The sequence below is a fragment of the Bufo gargarizans genome, chromosome 10, assembly GCF_014858855.1.
Source record: "Bufo gargarizans isolate SCDJY-AF-19 chromosome 10, ASM1485885v1, whole genome shotgun sequence".
NCBI classification, from domain to species: Eukaryota; Metazoa; Chordata; class Amphibia; order Anura; family Bufonidae; genus Bufo; species Bufo gargarizans.
Window position 1 is genome coordinate 130,955,142 of NC_058089.1, and position 13,641 is coordinate 130,968,782.

At 49.1% G+C, this 13,641-nt stretch overlaps 1 protein-coding gene across 7 annotated transcripts in view; it reads right to left on the reverse strand.

Moving 5' to 3' along the window:
- Positions 1-5,285: 5,285 nt before the first annotated feature.
- GSE1 (Gse1 coiled-coil protein) overlaps positions 5,286-13,641 on the reverse strand; it is a 110,251-nt gene continuing 101,895 nt past the window's right edge. For all 7 annotated transcript variants that reach the window (XM_044269739.1, XM_044269735.1, XM_044269733.1 and 4 more), the window contains 7 exons: positions 13,230-13,342; positions 12,850-13,117; positions 12,225-12,338; positions 11,660-12,085; positions 9,977-10,261; positions 9,161-9,264; positions 5,286-6,380 (listed from right to left, as the gene is read on the reverse strand). In XM_044269739.1, coding sequence (XP_044125674.1) covers positions 6,246-6,380; positions 9,161-9,264; positions 9,977-10,261; positions 11,660-12,085; positions 12,225-12,338; positions 12,850-13,117; positions 13,230-13,342 — 1,445 coding nt within the window. In that variant the 3' untranslated portion in view covers positions 5,286-6,245. The remainder of the gene's footprint in view (positions 6,381-9,160; positions 9,265-9,976; positions 10,262-11,659; positions 12,086-12,224; positions 12,339-12,849; positions 13,118-13,229; positions 13,343-13,641) is intronic.

Sequence of the window (13,641 nt, forward strand, 5' to 3'; positions counted from 1 at the left end):
TGCATTTGTGAGACTGATCCGGATCCGTCTACAAATGGTATCTGTTTGCATATGGATTGCTGGATCGGGCAGGCAGTTCCAGCAACGGAACTACCTGCCGGAATCCAACAACGCAAGTGTGAAAGTAGCCTAAGGCTCCATTCACACGTCCGCAATGCGGAACGGAGTTGTGGACCCATTCATTCCTATGGGGCAGCACAATGTGCTGCCCGGATCCTGAATTGCGGGTCTGCAATTCCGATCCCCAAAAATATAGAACATGTCCTATTCTTGTCCGCAATTTCGGACAAGATTAGGCATTTTCTATTAAGCGCTGGTGATGTGCGGTCCGCACATCGCCGATGTCCGTGTTCTGCGGATCCGCAAAACACACGGACGTGTGAATGGACCCTTAAAGAGGTTTTCTCACCTCAGACACTGGTGGCATAGCGCTAGATAGATGTGGGTCCCATTCCTGAGATAGGAGCAGGTAGCAAAGTGAATGAAGGGCAGCTGTACATGTATTGCCACCCTCTGCTACTTTCAGAAGTCCCATAGAAATTAATAGTGCTACCCCCTCCGTTCCCAGCAGTCCCACAGAGGTGAATGGAGCGGTGCGCTTTCTATTCATTTCTATGGGACTTCTGAAAATACCTGAGCGCCCTCCCGCTATTTTCAAAGCTTCCATAGAAATTAATGGAGTGTGTGCTGCACATGCATGGTGCACTCTCACTTTCTGGGGCCGGCTCTGGGGAGAGGTGCGCGTCCCACCCATCTGATATATCCTTATGATATTTATTTATCTTATGCACTTATATAGCGCTACTATATTCTACCGCACTTTACAGACATTAGCATCCAACTGTCCCCAATGGGGCTCACAATCCAAGTTCCTGATCAGTGTCTTTGGAGTGTGGGAGGAAACCCACGCAAACACGTTTAGAACATACAAACTTCATGCAGATGTCGTCCTTGGTTGGATTCAAACCTAGGACCCCAGCGCTGCAAGGCAGATATGCCACCACTGTCTTTAATTGTGGGTTGCCTTATTGGTGACTTGTGCTGATTCCCTCAGGGCAGCGTCTGATCAGCCCTGGGCAGAGGAGCGTGGGATAGTCTGATTTCTAGGGACATGTTTCTATATGGAAGACTGTAAATCCATCGCAGACGGACTCTGTTGAGAAAGCTGTCATAGCGTGGTGCTGCCACCAGAGGGAGCCTGACAGTAGTCACCATTTAGGTTTCACTTTTCTGGTACAGTAAATGGGGAATCTGATTCAGTTGGAGGGACACCCGATACCTATGGTCATGCTATTACATGGGTCCCTGGAGCCAGACTTGAAATACAGACCCTTGTCTGACCACCATCAGCCGCAACTTCAGCTTCGTTCACATCTGTATTGGAGGTTCTGTTAGGAGCCTTCCTCGTAGACTCCATTAAAAATACCGGACATAATGAGCGCAGCATGTTACACCATTTTGCCAGAGCCCATGAAAGTTCTGTCATTTACACGACCCTGTACTGATGTTATAATGGGGGAAAAGATGGAAATGATGCACATGTGAACAAGGCCTAAGGCTGTATTCACATCAAGTCATGGTGCTATGCTTAGTGTATATAGACGAAGCATAGCCATAGGCCTCCAGTCACCCGACAGAATGCTCTTTTCGGCCTCTGTCAGGCTCAGCTCGATCGATGTAGAGTAGACTGCGCATTTCCATCGTCTGATCCCTGGAAGAAGAGACCAATCTGGAGATGCTGTGTGTGTATTATAGATCTATTTAGAGATGAGTGAATTTCAGGTTATGAAATACGTTCACGCTATGTTTACTGGTAAAAGGTGAATTGCGCTATGGATTCCGTTACCACAGACCATAACGCAATTCTATGACGGAATGCCTTAAGAGGTATTCCGTTATTCAATCCATCATAATAGAAGTCTATGGGCTATGAGAGGACTCCCCTGCATAACGGAAATGGGACGGATCCGTTTTACAGATCATAGATGTCTATTATAATGGAATGTCAATTGCGTTATGGTCTGTGGTAATGGAATCCATAGTGCAATTTACCTTTTACCAGTAAACAAAGCGTGAGCGAATTTCATATTTTGAAATTCGTTCACGCATCTCTATATATAATGTAATACATGTGTGTACGGTTTTCTAGCGGCAGGGTGGCGAGTTGCTCCTGTCTCCAGCGGAACACGAGCACTAACGGTGTAGATCACAGAGTATCTGGCGCCTCATGACTTATTCATGAATTGTGATGTGCTGGAGTCTCTTAGGATATAGATCAGACACATGGCTGTAATTTTGGTTAATAGCTCATTATTGTGATGCAGAGTATCCAAGCGTTGCGCTGATTGCGGCCGCACTGGCGGCACGTTCACTAGGACTTAAAAGAGAGCAGCAGCTCAGAACTAGACCTACAAAGGAGGAAGCCGCCCGCCCCATCCATTTCCATAAAAATAAGGCCTGGCCGCTTCATAAATATTACTTCCATCATAGCGCCGGAGGTTAATTAGCATTGTTTGAATTGAGCCCAATTACCAATAACGGGAAGGAGAGACGACAGCAGGAGGGGGCAGCTTAACCCTTTCTGAGGATTTATGTTGGTTTGTTGCCCAGCAGTGAGGATGATCTCTGTGTAATCTACAACAGCAGAATCATCTGATGTGTAGGTTCAGCTTTTGAGATCTCTGCTTGCTGTCAGTAAATGGAGACCTTTATTTTTTACATTGTGAATGACAACTTGTAATGTCTCATGGACCCTGCTGCATGGGGTCTTTACACTGGATTAATGCTCTCCTGATCCACTAACTAAAAACATTGGATATTTCTATTCACTGACAGCCTTCCAATATAGTAAACCGAGGAACTAATACACAATGTATAATGTTCCAATACAGTGATTTAGCCTTAGATGAAGCTGGATGGCTGCACACAGGCCCAAGGCCTTACCCGTCACACATCTTATGGGCAGCAGCGTGTGCCTGCCCCAGCCCTCCTCAGGGTGAGCTGTAATGTTTTTTGTGCCTTCAGAGAAACCTGTCCGTCATCGGCTGGAGAAGACTCTTCTCATGACTCCTCGGACTCCTTGCAGCAGAATATAAGATGTCTGCTCTAAAAACAAAACAAACTCCATAATTGCACAGAAGTGACCGCCCTCAGAAATCAGTGTCAGACGCTGCACATGGAGGGGGCAGCATACGGCACCTGACAGTTTCCCTTCCCATGCAGACGATGATGGATCACAGCCTGGATAGAGGGGTATTTGCCCTGGTCACACTCCCTGCAGCAAACCATTTCAGCATGGCCAAGCAGTCCAGATGGCAGGGGCGCAGTGGTTTTATGGGCTGTTTAATAAATTCCCTGATGCGTCAGGCGGATGAGCCGGGTCAGGTATGCGCTGATTCCTCAGAGATTTCCCCACATTCACAAATTGTGACATTTCTCAAGAGCACTGATCGCGCCATCGAGACTTCTTTAGGACAATTTTAACATTTTATTCTCTGCCTGTTTCCCAATTTTAAAGATGGCTACAGCCACAGTGCTTTTTGTAGTCTTTACCATTGGTGGGGAGCTAAACGACACCATCAGGTAGCGGGGGCCTAGAGATACAGGAGATGTGCCCAGTGCATGCAAAAGGACCCGGCAAACTCAATGCAATTAGTTCGAGATATAGCATGTGGCCCGATCCAGACAGCCATATTACGGATGCAAAACGTGGACAGCTTTTATGCTGGTCAACTGTACTTTGTTTCAATATCTCTGCTTGCAGTCAGCAATTAGGAAAGAGATTCCTTATGTTGTGTTCCTGATAGTTTGGCATCTTTAGGACTTTCTACACTAAATGGTAACGACTTGCTTTCCCCACATTGTAACAATTCTGGAGCATCTATTCTTATGTTGAGCCATTCCTCTATTATTGCTATTAGATTGTTAAGGGACCCCCTACTCCCCCCTTAAAAAAAAAAAAAAGACGCTAAAACCCATCTGGACCAGTAACATTCAGAACTTCTAGCAAGAATAATAAAGGGATGGCACTAGGGATGCAGCTATCAATTATTCCGATTAATCCAACAATTGAGTACTCTAATAAGAAAAAAATAATTAACAGCACATTTCCCCCCCAGTCCCATTAAAATCAAATACTGACCTTTCCTGTAGAGGAGCCGCCGACACCAGAGATCTTCCGTCCTCCTCTTCGCATGAGGCACTGGGACATGAGGCGCGCAAACGACGTGTATATGTCGGGAGGACAGTGCAGTGCCGGCCAGCGGGAGACCATGGAGCAGTGAGTAAGAGCAAATGCTTCACTCACGTTCTGGGGTCACCTGGTACAAACGAATCCTCGATACCAATTTTTTTGCATTGTGGATTTTTTGTGTTGAGTTACTCTTAATTTGAGTAATCATTTCAGCCGTAGATGGCACAACAGATGCTCCAGAATTATTACACAGGGATTGCAAGTAGTGGCGGGAGCTCCTCCTTAAAGAGGCATAGACCTGCTAGAAAGCTACATGATGTAAACTGTAGCGAAGGCACTCTTACCAGTGCCTGAATTTGTGAGTTATAACCTCCCTTCTGATCCTCAGCCGTGTCATGTGACCAGCAATCAGACTTTCCAGTTTAACACGGCATCTTATGTGAGGACGGAGTATTCCTCTAGGAGCCTAATAGGAATGAATAGAGAAGTAACTGACTTCCTGTCATGTGTCAGTTGGAGATCAGAGGGTTGGTCACATGACACAGCTGAGGATCAGAAGGGAGGTTATAACAATTACAGGTCACTGGTAAGAAGATTACATTTACTACAGTTTACATCATGGAGTCAGAGAATAAAAATGTTTGTGGGAGTGCTACTTTAAGGTAAAGCCAGAAGTAGCACCCGCACTCCATGCTGACCCGCACTGCTCTGTGTGGCGTTCAATCTGGGAGCCATGTCAGTGCGGCCGCGCCCTCTCAGCTAATAGCGACATGGTTTTACTGCTCCACCTGCACCTGGCACAGTCATGGGTGACACCTCTTCTCCCTCCCCACAGATACAGGTCTATGATCTGCTTCAGTCGGTGTCGGCACCAGAGGCGACTATGGATTTATTGCTTCTGTGTGCAGATCCTCTCCCTATTGGATGTATATTTGGGGGGCTCTGTCCCCTGTTCCATCTTGTGTCTGGCAGCATCTGGTCTCCCATTGAAGTAAACCCAAGTCATGCAGGCAGTGATTTTAGAGGTGAGGTCAGTGTCTCTTCTCTTCCCCCCAAGTAGGAAATCACACTCCATTCATTGACAGGCAGCACATTCTGCTTTCAGTTTGTTTTTGAACTTTTAATTTTCTTCAAAAAAAAATAATAAAGAAAACACTTGATATATTCCTGACCAGCAGCGGATCACAGACACAAAATAGCAATTTAAAAGGGGACACAAAGGGGTTTATTACCCCCCTCCCTGGGCTGGAAAAAAAAAGGAAGAAGCGATAAATGGCAGGCGTTTCTCTTTATAACAATAATTAATATCATAAAAACATACAAAACCCTTATTTTACTATGTACAGTAATGGGTGGTGAAAGCACCTGATTATTCCGTCTCCGCTTCCTTGTGTTCGTGTGACGAGGGAGGTTCTGTAGCAGCTTCGCAATGATAACCTCAACCATCCGGCAGCTAATATAAAAGGTACCTTTAATCGGACATCCAGGCGTAAGTGCATTCCTGTTGCAAGCTGCAGAGCTTCGCAAGGATAAATCTTTTTACGTAGGTTAAAAGTCCTTCAAAATCTCCTTAAGTTTATATATTTTTTTAATTAAAAGAAGTCACAACGTCCATATCCTGGCCGAAAAAAATAATATATATCATAGGAGACGATTTTGGTGGAGTCAATGCTCAGTAAAGAAGAAGTGATAAATAAACCCGCACGTGGCAGCTTCATATGACAGCACGATGGCGATGAGAGCGGGATGGAGGAAGGAAGGCACCCGCAGTCCGGGGTAGACGGCGCGCTCAGGCAGCTCTGCTACAAGTGAGGTCGGGTCTTTCCTTGCCGCGCTCCCTTGATCCTTTGAGTCATGCATGGCACATTCATATTTATATATGTATAGTTTTGTCTTATTTTTCTCCCCATGATGTGCAGGAAGTAAAAGAAACGGGTGGCAATTTTTTTTTCTTCTCCTTTTTGTTCCTCCCAGTGAAAAATATTAAATATCAAGATAATAAAATAGATATTTCTATACTGTACGTTCAGACCTAGTGCAAGAGGAGGGGGTGTCACCTGGGGTGGCCTTTGAAATAACCCCTGGACCATGGCGAGGGGAGCAAAACAAGGCACTTTCTAAAGTGTTCAAGTTCAGCCTGTAACCTCTCCCTCTCGGAGGCCACTTTCTGCTTCTGGCTCATCAGATCCTGGGGGGGAAAAGCACAAGTTACAATCGGCACAGAGACGTCCCAACACATACCGCCACGAGCAGCTCCTCTATACGGTGTATATACCCCCCAAACAGCTCCTCTATACGGTGTATATACCCCACCCCCCAACAGCTCGTCTATACGGTGTATATACATCCCCACCCCCAGCTCCTCTATACGGTGTATATACCCCCCACCCCCAAACAGCTCCTCTATACAGTGTATATACCCCCCCCCCCCAACAGCTCATCTATACGGTGTATATACCCCCCCACCCCCAACAGCTCGTCTATACGGTGTATATACATCCCCACCCCCCAACAGCTCCTCTATACGGTGTATATACATCCCCACCCCCAAACAGCTCGTCTGTGCGGTGTATATACATCCCCACCCCCAAACAGCTCGTCTGTGCGGTGTATATACATCCCCACCCCCAAACAGCTCGTCTATACGGTGTATATACATCCCCACCCCCAAACAGCTCGTCTATACGGTGTATATACATCCCCACCCCCAAACAGCTCGTCTGTGCGGTGTATATACATCCCCACCCCCAAACAGCTCGTCTGTGCGGTGTATATACATCCCCACCCCCAAACAGCTCGTCTGTGCGGTGTATATACATCCCCACCCCCAAACAGCTCGTCTGTGCGGTGTATATACATCCCCACCCCCAAACAGCTCGTCTGTGCAGTGTATATACCCCCCAAACAGCTCGTCTATACGGTGTATATACCCCCCAAACAGCTCGTCTATACGGTGTATATACCCCCCAAACAGCTCGTCTATACGGTGTATATACCCCCCAAACAGCTCGTCTATACGGTGTATATACCCTCCCCCAAACAGCTCGTCTATACGGTGTATATACCCTCCCCCACCCCCAAACAGCTCGTCTATACGGTGTATATACCCCCCCCAAACAGCTCCTCTATACGGTGTATATACATCCCCACCCCCAAACAGCTCGTCTGTGCGGTGTATATACATCCCCACCCCCAAACAGCTCGTCTATACGGTGTATATACATCCCCACCCCCAAACAGCTCGTCTATACGGTGTATATACATCCCCACCCCCAAACAGCTCGTCTATACGGTGTATATACATCCCCACCCCCAAACAGCTCGTCTGTGCGGTGTATATACATCCCCACCCCCAAACAGCTCGTCTGTGCGGTGTATATACATCCCCACCCCCAAACAGCTCGTCTGTGCAGTGTATATACCCCCCAAACAGCTCGTCTATACGGTGTATATACATCCCCTCCCCCAAACAGCTCGTCTATACGGTGTATATACCCTCCCCCAAACAGCTCGTCTATACGGTGTATATACCCTCCCCCACCCCCAAACAGCTCGTCTATACGGTGTATATACCCCCCCCCCCCCAAACAGCTCGTCTATACGGTGTATATACCCCCCCCCCCCAACAGCTCCTCTATACGGTGTATATACCCCCCCTCCCCAACAGCTCCTCTATACGGTGTATATACCCCCCCCCAAACAGCTCCTCTATACGGTGTATATACCCCCCCCCCCAAACAGCTCGTCTATACGGTGTATATACCCCCCCCCCCCCAACAGCTCGTCTATACGGTGTATATACCCCCCCCCCCCCAACAGCTCGTCTATACGGTGTATATACCCCCCCCCCCCCCAACAGCTCGTCTATACGGTGTATATACCCCCCCCCCCCAACAGCTCGTCTATACGGTGTATATACCCCCCCCCCAACAGCTCGTCTATACGGTGTATATACCCCCCCCCCAACAGCTCGTCTATACGGTGTATATACCCCCCCCCCCCAACAGCTCGTCTATACGGTGTATATACCCCCCCCCCAACAGCTCGTCTATACGGTGTATATACCCCCCCCCCCAACAGCTCGTCTATACGGTGTATATACCCCCCCCCCCAACAGCTCGTCTATACGGTGTATATACCCCCCCCCCCCAACAGCTCGTCTATACGGTGTATATCCCCCCCCCCCCCCCCAACAGCTCCTCTATACGGTGTATATACCCCCCACCCCCTCTATACGGTGTATATACCCCCCACCCCCGAACAGCTCCTCTATACGGTGTATATACCCCCACCCCCGAACAGCTCATCTATACAGTATACCCCCACCCACAAGCAGCTTCTCTATACAGTATATACCCCCACTAGTGCTTCACTTATCTCCGTACAGTATTAGGCCCAGTTCACACATCAGTTATTTCCATCAGTTTTTGTGAGCCAATACCAGGAGTGGAGGCTACACAGGTGTAATGGAAAGATCTGCACCTGTTCTGCGTTTTTGACCCGACCCTGGTTTTGCTCACAGGCGACTTTGTGAATAACTTACTTCGACTCATCGTTACCCTCACATTCTAACACCGTACAGAGTCGGATCTCCGTCCAGTATTTTACTGAAGTTTTGAAGGAAGTGACTTCGGATCAATCATCTGAAACTCGCTTTGCTCAACACTAACCCCCACCCACGAGCAGCTCCTCTATCTGGTATACCCCCCAGCAGCTACACTATATATACACAAGCAGCTTCTCTATACAGTATATATACCCCCCCACCCCCAAGTAGCTTCTCTATATGGTGTGTGTGTATATGCTGCATGCAACGATTTTCTTCCTGCAGTGGGATAGCGTCCGGCTGTAGATAGGACGCCCTCCACCGGGTCGTGCATCCCCCTTATTTGGGGCTGATGTCATTTCCAGTCATTCCTGACATCATAGAATCAGCTTTGTGTGTGCGGTGACAACGCCGTTACTTACCGCCATGCGGTGTGAGATCTGCTCAGCCGTCAGACTTAGGTTATAGTGCTGAGCTTCTAGTCGCTTGCACTGCGTCTCCAGGACTTGGCGTTCAAGGTTTTGTTCTGTAGAGTAATGAAAATACATGAGAGGCGCGGAATATAAAGGGGATTATTACATGGGGGAAACCTACTGCACAAGAACCCCCCCGGCCCCCCCAGCACAGACCAGAACTGTATTATTGATTCGTAATGACAGCGGATGTGCTCGTGTCGTCGTGACCGACACAGGTTGTCGGAAATCTAGCAGATTTGGATTACTGGCAAGTTGTATTTTGTGGTCGCGGCAATCACGCTCACTTATGTTGCATGTACAGTCCTAATACTGCGCCTTACTAGCCAATCGGCCATATTTTGGTTACCACAAGCTGTCCACTGGATAGCCAACTGATTGGTGGAAGGCTGACTCCCAAAACGAATAGAGCGGCTGGTCAGGCAGTTTATTCCCTATGGGACATCGCTGACCTACCCCCAGCAGTCCCAGTGCACATCCATTTCAGGGGATGGGGCCCCTGGTCTTGGGATAGGTGGGCTCCCACAACAAGCAGGAATGTCCGCTCCTGTGTTTAGGGGACAACTTCTAGTACCTATAATAATTGGGATGACCAGTCTATGCCAGAGCACTGGGTCTATGCCAGTTAATGAGGCCCATGCACCACCGCCACCGGTGTCAGATTGGTTGGGAGAGTACGCCTACCCCGATGCACATTTTCTGCACCTCTTTCATCACACAGGTTTTATTATTTGCTTCTGCTTAATGACGCCACACACTGCCCACCTTCTATGTGTTCTTGGTAAGCTTCAAATATTGCCTCAATTCCCTGCCATTTCGGTCTTGGTGGTTCATCGGCCTCATCCTCCTCCTCGTCTTCATCAGACGTCTCTTCCTCTGAGGTTACGTCAGGATGCATAGTCCCCCGCACCACCCCTGACTGCCCAGGGCCCTGCGGACCATTCTGTTGTGGGGCCGGGGGCCGACTGGACTGCTGCAGCTCAGGAATGTTATAGTGGACAGAGGCATCGGGCTTGTGGTTTTGCTCTGCACAGTTCAAAGCAGACGCCCCTAGAAAGACAACAAAAAAAGCCCTTGAAATTAGCAAGCATCACTACACCCTTACATTACTCTGCATTTTTATGAAATTATGGCAAAAAGCAACAAGTTTGACATGTGTGAATACACCCTTAAGGACTGCAGCGTTATATGCTGTCCGGGAGCCAATACTGAAAGAGCAGCCCCACCCCCGCTACATGTTGACACTACCACCCCCATGATTAATCATCCTCCTTCCTAATAAATTGTGAGGAAATGCAAGAAAACAACAACATTCTATTGTATATACAGAGTGTAAACGCGTCATCCCCCCGCATCGTTTACTGGCGGCACACAGACCGAGCTGAAGTGCGCCAAATTCTTCAACCTAGAGGTGACATAAGGAAGTGTCTACCATGTCTACTAAATGCCCCAATTCTGTCACACAGCATTAGTTATGGAGATAAATTTGGCGCAGGTTCTGCCTGGTCTGGTTTCAGGGCAGTGACGCACGTTAGGGCGTCCACAAATGATAGTCAAATGCTGCAAGGGTTTATGGGTGAAACTTAGGTGTTGTCTTCCGAATTATGCAGCTGTAGGTCACTGCACAAGGACGCTGCAATCCATGACTTTACCCTTATAGGGGGTTGGCTTCATTTTGGGAGTGCTTTTGGCAAATCCCCTCCTGGCCAGACCTGCAAAGGGAGGCCTACTTACCTGCAACCTGCCGCTGGGTCCTGGCTCCTTTGCTCCCTGGCCTAGGCTGCCAGTGACGCACAGCAGCCCAACCCTCATCACACGACCACTTAACATGACGCAAGGGAAGTGGTCACCGCAGTGGGGTCAAAAGTAGACAGCGGGAATCCCGAGCGAGACAGCCAAGGCCAGGGAGCAAAGGAGCCAGGACATAGCGGCAGGGAGCAGGTAAGTAGACCTGCTGGTAAAACCCCCCTCACTTTGCAGGTCTGGCGTGGAAGGGGGAGGTGAGGAGGTTTCCCAAAAAATAATCCCAAGGGGTTGTGTCAAGACTTACTGGTGGGGGTCCGACTGCTGGGACCCTACCGATCATCAGTACTGGGATCCTGTGTCCCCTCCCTTGTCAATTGAGTGGGGGTCGAACATGCATGCTTGTGCTCAACTCATGCCCATGCAGTAAGGAGATTGCAGAGTACAGCACTCATCAGGCTCATGTGCATGCACAACCACCGCTCCATTTATAGGAGGGACACAGGACCCCAGTTCTTGTGATCAGTGGGGGCCCTAGCGGTCAGACCCACAGGACAGGGGACATGTTTAAATCTTGGTAAAACCCTTTAAGCCGTCTAAATACAAGACAGTAATCTCCCTGTGTGCACGGAGGAGACGTTCTAAGCATCGCCCTGTACATACTGTGTTTGTCCAGTTGGGGGCAGTGCGGCAGGCGCCTCTTACCTTTGTGCTTCTGTAGGGCCTTCTGGGTAGACTGTAACACAGATTCATGGAACTGATGAGCAAACTCCTCGGCTATGAAGGGCTCCCAGGACTTGTTCCTGCCATTCATGCTCTGAGACGCTTGGACAGGATTCTCTTTGGCTGGATGCCCTCGAACAATGTTTAGGATGCTCAGGGTCTTTTTCGCAGGAGCAGCGGCCTCGTTCTGCCTGACTTTTTCTGTGCTTACAACATTGGACGAGGGAGCCGGCACCGCAACCGGCAAAGGGGCTAACCTGTCCGAGAGTTTCGGTTGCTCTTGACGAATGAGTTCTGGAGGCTTCGCGTGTTCTGGTGCTGTGACTGTGGAGGAGGTGGAGGGGACCGGAGCTGAGGCCTCCGGCTGCATCGGGGGCTGAATGACGGACTGATCCTCCGAGGGTGCGCCTAAATGGGAGGCAAGTGTAAATATGGGGGTCATTATCAGGAGAGAGGGTTAGATCAGGATAGTCTTGCTCAGAGGACACATAGCATTTTCTACCTGACAGACCGCTGCCCTGGGTGCCACATTGTCCTGATGTCTTACCTGTGGGCAGAGGAGAGCTGCCCCGACATGAAGTCAGCGGGGGAATCTTCACTGCCTCGGGCGCCGCGCTCTTCTGTTTAATTGTTTGCAGCATTTCAACCAGCTTCTCCTTGTCTGCCAAAATGAAGACAGACTGTTAGCGAGCAGCAGATTACTCGGTCCTCCAGACAGCATGTGGGGAGGCTCTGTCATCACTTCAGTCTGTTCTGCATCTAATATCCGCCAGGAAGATCATACAACACGACTGTTCCAAGCCGACGTTCACTTTTGGACATCTACTTCTATTGTAACGATCAGCAGTTTTGCAGATTAGTTTATGAACTTAGTCACATCTGGTCTTATACTCCAGTCGTCCAGACTACATGAGAGCCGTCAGCACTGTGCAGCCGGCAGGTAATAAAGGTGGCCATGCACCCTAGATGGCTGACCGCTATTCCTCCCGAATCCACGTGCACGTGGTCTCTACAGGGGGCGGTGAATGTGCCTTATAAGACGTCCCTGGGAGAAGTTTATCTCCCGTGAGAAGAAAAGGATCAGGCATGCTGGATTCTAACTGCAGCGACACACAGCGATCTTTGGTCGCACGCCGCTTGTTGTGTAGCCCCAGCCGTACACGGATTCTCACCTTTTCTCTGCTCCACGCTCACATGCGACAGATCAAAGAAAGTCAGGAACTTCTTCTTCTCTTCTAGGTTGGGGCTGTTGTTGAGCTCATCAGGACTGAACCGCGTGGACAGTGGGGAGTGCGGGGATGGGGTCTGCCTTTTGCTCTGGATGGGAGGCGACTGACTCCTTTCCCGCAACATTCGCCTTCTCTTCCGTCGTTTCTGCTGCAGAATCCGCTCCTTTTCCTGTTGGGTCGTGAGGCTGAAGATCTGCAGGAACTCCAGTTTCTGTTGACAGATAGAAGGGTCTTGAAGAATGGCCCGGACTCATTGCTTATGCAAGTGACAATGGGATATAACTGCAGTAAGTCTGGCAGCGCCTCCTGCCGTGTGCCCCTACCTCAGATGACGTGTCCAGTTTGAGCGGCGGCTGTCCAGCCACTCGGCGGAGATGTGCTCTCACTTCCTCCTCATCGCTTTCATCATAAGAGTCATCAAGATCGTAATAATATCCTGGGGAAAGGAACAAAACATTGAGCATCGGCAGGACCTGGACCGAGGGGGGCAGCGCTGGGTAAGGAGTCATGGAGGGGCGCTGAATGAACCGAACGAAAAGTCATCACAAGGCTCTTAATTTTACTAGAATTAAAGGGGGTTTCCAGGATTACAAAAACATGGCTGCCTTCTCCCAAAAAACATCACCAACCATGTCCACAGGTTGGAGCTCTGCCCCATTGACTCCAATACCACACACAACCCATGGGGAGGGGGTGCTGTTTTTGGAAGAAAGCAGTCATGTTTTATCTAACCCT